Source organism: Protobothrops mucrosquamatus, unplaced genomic scaffold (genome assembly GCF_001527695.2).
Source record: "Protobothrops mucrosquamatus isolate PMUCROS unplaced genomic scaffold, P.Mucros_1.0 scaffold1011, whole genome shotgun sequence".
Taxonomy (NCBI): Eukaryota; Metazoa; Chordata; class Lepidosauria; order Squamata; family Viperidae; genus Protobothrops; species Protobothrops mucrosquamatus.
The window spans coordinates 23460-29459 of NW_015387247.1; the positions used below are offsets into that span (position 1 = coordinate 23460).

Sequence of the window (6000 nt, forward strand, 5' to 3'; positions counted from 1 at the left end):
GGGAGTTTAAGAGGTAAAATGTGGATCCTGATCATCACCCATTAAAATCAATGACAGCAGACTGCATAATTGCTACTCTTAGGATAAGCCATAATGTAGTTTGTTTGTTTTGACTCAATAGCTTGACTGAATATATATTACAGTTTATAAACCATGCTATAGGCTGTGATAGAATTTAAAGGGGACTATAGTTTATTATAATTATTTGGTCCAGTCATAAGAATATCATCCTCTTGACTGCAATTTCTGGGGACTCAGTTTGGGAAAGGAGGGAACATTCCAACTATTTTCCCAACAGCATGACAAGCACCACAAACAAGGTAGCAGAGGTACCATGTTGTTCCATGCTGGAACACTTCAGCCCACTTCTGCCTGCCTCCTCAGGAGGCACATGATGAGATATATATTCTACTGTGAAGAGATTTCCTTAACAATTGGTACATGTGCTCTCTTCACACAGCAGCGAACAGGAGATGTGGATAAACCCCAAAATTTGGCACAAGTCATACATTTCAAGGAATCCAAATCTTGATTAATGTATTTTGGATTTAACTTCAAGAATGGAAGCATTCTGTAATTTAGTATTTCTAAATATACAATTCTTGGAATGCTTTGGAAGGATTTTTTTTTTCTAATTTGTATCAAAAAGAGTGTTCTTTCGTTTATTTGTTAACAGTTATCCTGACTTTATCTCGAAGCTGAAAGATGACTGGCCCAAAGTCTCCCAATAGGTGTCTGTGGCTAAAGGTGGATTCAAACTTGCATCTCCCCAATCTGTACCATGTTATTTTCATTCTATACATACATATACATTTATACATACATACAGCAGAATGGAAACCATGAAGATTAGGAGTAAGGACTGGATAATGGACTCCAGGATATCGTTTTATTCCTTTCATTACTTCTGTGTGATCTGCCATCTTAAAAAAAATCATTTCACAATGTCATATTATAATATCTGATGCCTATCTCATGGCATTAATAAAAGAAAACAAAAAGCACAATCCACATACACAAACTGGATAAGCAAGATAAAACTGAGAATGTATGCCAGATAATATAGTCAGTATAACTAACATTTGTTGTCTTTCTCTCTATAGCACATGGTTGTTACATGGTACTACATGTAGGAGTATCTCTCAGTTTTCAAGTAACTGTGTTCTGGGCAGTGGTGGGATTCAGTTGGTTCGCACCACTTTCGCAGAACTGGTAGCTAATTTTTTGTTGCCCAGGCCCAGAATGGACTTCTGGAAGCGGCATCCACACAGAGAACCGGTTGTTCACACATCTGAATCCCACCACTGGTTGTGAGTAAGATATTGAATTGAGATTTAGGATAGGCAGTTTGAGTCCTTGCTCAACATGAAGCTGCTTGCTGACCCTGGACTTATTCTCAGCTCAAATAAATGACCATATTTTTGTTGTGATGGTAAAAGGAAGTGAGACTATGTTTACCATCTTGAGGTTGCAGAGGAAAGGCAAGCTATTTGTGCAATCATAACAAAACTTTAAACCCTTAATTAAATAAAGAATGTCCCTCATACCACCTAGGAAAAGGCAAATCTTTAAAATGAAGTATACTTTACTTAATGAAATACGAAACCAATGTGACAACATTTGTGATTTTGAATATTGTGAGACACCTGGAAATATGGTTAAAAGGCTAAATAGAAAGTACAATTCAAGCACCATGAAACTTAATAGTTTCAAATAGATTTCATACAATAAATTTTATTCTTGATATTTTTTCTTGAGAGTAAAGTCTTATTTTAACATTAATGTTTCTGCAATCCATGTACAAAATGCAATAGGATACTTAAGCCATAAGCATTCCAGTGGCACCCGTTTATCATTCTTGGCAATTTCAATTATAGGTGTGGGATTCTGTTTTACATGGCACATTGCTACTGCAAACCCTTTACTTCTTCTGGCTGTTTTAACTAAAAAAAATCATCGCCAAAGAAAACATTTATAAAGAAATGGTAAAAATTCCAAAATACCTTTAAGAAAGAATAGATGGAAAAGTAACTAGCTGTAATTTTATGATCTAAGAAAAGGCTGATCTAAGGGGATACAATTAAGATCATGCTTCATTGGCAAGCAATGTGGCCTCAGAATGTAAACAAATTTCATGCAAACATCAAGCTGTTATATTATACATTCAGCACCGAAATAGAAATAAAATGAGATTGTTTTCCACCCCTTGTATATGGCCAACCTAGACCAAATTTGCTACTGAAGGAGCCTCACTGGGGAAAAAAAAGAAATTAAGAAAACATTTTTAAAAACTAAGGAAGTGAAAAGAGTAGCTTATGGTTGCCTTAAATATTTCATGAAGGAAAGTACATCTCAGAATACCATATTACACTATAAAATGACAATAAGAAAAATCCAAAATTATTTTTTAAATTGATTTTGTTAAGGCTAACATGAACAATTTATATATATACAAAAATTAATACAAACTAAGATACAGATGGAAAACAGAAAAAGAAATAAAAGAGAAAAACTGCAAAAAGAAAAGAAGAAAAAAGGTAGAAGAGAAATATAAAATAAAGAAAAAAGATACAAAGAAGTGGCTTCTGATCTTTTTTTAACAGCAGTTATACTGTAAATACAATTGTAGATTTACCTCTTTCTCCAACATTACATCGTGACTCTCTTCTTTTAATAGTCTAGCCCAGGGGTAGGCAACCTTGGCTCTTTTATGACTCGTGGACTTCAACTCCCAGAATTCCTGAGCCAGCTGGCTCAGGAATTCTGGGAGTTGAAGTCCACGAGTCATAAAAGAGCCAAGGTTGCCTACCCCTGGGCTAGCCTATGTAATCATCAAAATCATAGAGCATAAGTACATTTTTTTTCTGTTTTATGCAAAAAGTCAATAAGGGGTTTCCAGTCAGCGATAAACATAGATATTGTCTTTTCTCTAATCAAACAGGTCAATTTGGCCACCTCAGCAAAATCTATCATCTTCACCAAACATTTCTCTATTGTTGCAGATATTGCCAAATCTTTCCATCTTTGTGTGTCCAATAATCTTGCTGTGGTTGTCATATATAAAAACAAAGTGCCATGAATTTTTTTCAACTGTTTATCCATCAGTCCCAAGAGGAAAAATTCTTTTTCAGTTGTATAGCAATCTTTAAAATCTTCTGAATTGGTGCATGCATTTGAACCCCAAATGTTCGAGTTTTAGTGAGAATTGATTCTCTTGAGCCTTCCTCTACCCCAGACATGTCCAAAGTCCGGCCCACGGGCCATTTGCGGCCCGCGTTCCGGTTTAATACGGCCCTCTAACAGCCCTCCCTGCTCTATGTAAATGCGGCCCTCCCACGGCCCTCCGGCAAGTCCCATGAGAGAGAGACAGAGACAGAGACAGAGACAGAGGCACTTGCACTTGCACTTCTCTCTCTCTCTCTCTCTCTCATGGGACTTGCCCCCTCGCAGGGCTCCTCATTGGCCCTGCGTCCGGGTGCCCCGCCCCCTGGGAGAAGGGCAGCCAGGAAGTCCCTTTCCCAGGCTGGCCCCGTCCCAGGCGCACGTGGCTGGGGAGCCATGCGGGGAAGCCCCGGGATCCCCGCTGGGAGCAACCCCCCTGGAGCCTTTGCTGAGTGGGCCAGCCCTCCCGTAAGCCACAGCCCCGAGAGAGAGCAGCCCCTGCGATGTCCAGCCGGCGCAACCATTGGCCAAGCAGCAGCAGAGCCGGAAATGGAAGGTCAGTGGCAGGGGGGAGGGAGCTCTGAGTCTGCACAGCACTGCTGCGAAGCGGCCGCGGGGCGGGTGGCACCCCCCCAGCTTACCTGTACCAGGCAGCAGTCCTGGCTGGGGCATTGCTTCCTGGCCTGTCCCCAGGCCGCTCCCTGCGCAGCCGAGCCGGCCATGTATCTCCCCGGGCTGGGCCGCGTGACAGTCCTTGCTGGGGCGGTGGCCAGCGGGGGCATCGCTCCCTGGGCCGTCCCCAGGCCGCTCCCTGCCTGGGCAGCCGAGCCGGCCACGCGTCTCCCCGAGCCAGTCCGTGGTGCCCTGGGCGCCTTCTGCTGCCTCCTGCCCCCGCCACACGCTTGGCCATCCCAGGACCTCCGCCCATTTTCCCACGCCCGGAGCAGGGGAGGAAGCGCTGCTTTCTGGGCATCGAAAGGGGCTTACCCCTCCCAGTCCCCCGTCCACTGGGGCGACGGCGCTCCTCTGGACCGGGGCTGTGCGAATCGCAGCCTGCAGGATTTGGCCCTGGAAAGGCTGGACTGGCCAGCCGGCCGGGGAGGCCAAGCAGCCCCAGCGAGGGAGCCGCTCCCGCCCTGTGGCCGGTTGGCCAGGAATCCCATCCGGCTCGGCGGGAAGCTCGGGGGCCACCTGAGTGCCGCAGGGGTGTCCACCTCAGCCGCTTCTGGCAGGCCCGCTAATTGTGGGCTCCCTGCCGGCTTCCTCCGTGAGCCAGGTATCCGGGACTCCACGGAGCCGCCCCTAATTGCGCCCCGCGAGGGCTCGACTGAGCCCCGGCCTGATCTCCAAAACGCAGCTTGCCCGAATTCTTTCTGCCTCCTGGGGGAAGTTGCGCTTCGTGGCCCAATTATTGTGGGCATCCTTGTTGTTGAGAGAGAGAGAGAGAGAGAGAGAGAGAGAGAGAGAGAGAGAGAGAGAGAGAGAGAGAGAGAGAGAGAGAGAGAGAGAGAGAGAGAAAAAAGAGAGAGAGAGAGAGNAGAGAGGGAGAGGAAAAAGAGGAAAGAAAGAGAAAGAAGGAGAAAAGAGAAAGTATGCCATTTGCAATTAACTTGGCATAAAATAATTCATTTGCATTTAATTGTAATGGTTCAAAGAATGTTCGGAAAAATGTTCGGCCCTCCAGCACGTTCACTTCATCCAATCTGGCCCTCTTTGAAAAAAGTTTGGACACCCCTGCTACCCTCTACAGAAGATTGTCAGTATGAGGTGTCATGAGTTTGCTAGAAGGACTATGCTGCAAAGTTTGTTCCCAGATAAGTATAGGTATTATTAATCTTCCATAACTACCACTTCATGCCTCTGCAAATTTGCCTTTGGAAGGCATTGTCCATAACCTTCCTTGATTGAGGAGAGCAATAGGAGGCATTAACAACAGTATTGCTTTTATTGTTAACCCACATTCTCTCCACAGTATTGCCAAATTCATTCATTTGGATTTGTGGGCAAGGATGTTTTAATGTTTTAATCCCCAATGCACCAACTGTTCTGTTTCTATTGCTTCTGCCCCTTTTGAACAAATAGTATCATACAATTGCTCTATTCTAGTTATAGAAATCATCCCACAAAAGTTATCCCAGTTTCCATTTTAACTATGAAATCATATTTACTTTTCTGTATGCTGGTACAAGCTCATTCTGTTCATGTCCCATGTTTGGAACATTATGATAAACAATGAAGACATAAACTTTATAATCCAATATTCTTACTACAATAAAGATACGTGAATACCTCTTATTTTTATTGCAGAAGCTGCATGCAGGATTGAGTGATCTGCTTTGTGAATTCAGGCTATCAATAGCATTCACTTTTCATCATGCCATTCTCCCAGAGAAATTCATGTTTCATTCCTGAGGCTGCTATTTGCCTTATAAAAGGGAAAATCCTATTTAAAAAATCCAAGTTTCCTGCAACAAATGTAATATCAGTGGGATGTCCCAAAGGTGCTTTTTCAAAAGGCAACCGGACTTTGTTTTTCCTTGAAGATGTTTTGTTCTTCTCCAGAAATGAAGAAGCTTCTTGGATGAGAAGTAAAGTAAAGGAAAAACGAAGTCCAGTTGCCTTTTGAAAGATAGATTTATTTTAAGATTTATTTCATTTATACCCCGCCCTTCTCCCGGAGGACTCAGGGCGGCTTACAGCCAGTTAAAACAATTATACAAAATACAAATCTAAGATAAATTAAAAATAAATATTCGAATCGGCCGCACTACTAAAATTCAATTAAAACCAATTTAAAATTACCCCTAGGCCAGTCCTGCCTGCTGAAACAGCCAGGTC

General features: G+C 43.1%; 1 protein-coding gene across 1 annotated transcript in view; it reads right to left on the reverse strand.

Annotated features, from left to right (window-relative positions):
• LOC107290942 (3-hydroxymethyl-3-methylglutaryl-CoA lyase, cytoplasmic-like) overlaps window positions 1–6000 on the reverse strand; it is a gene marked incomplete at its 3' end in the record, with an annotated part of 46128 nt that overhangs the window by 22652 nt on the left and 17476 nt on the right. Inside the window, exon 5 of the mRNA XM_015819888.1 lies at window positions 828–923. Coding sequence (XP_015675374.1) covers window positions 828–923 — 96 coding nt within the window. The remainder of the gene's footprint in view (window positions 1–827; window positions 924–6000) is intronic.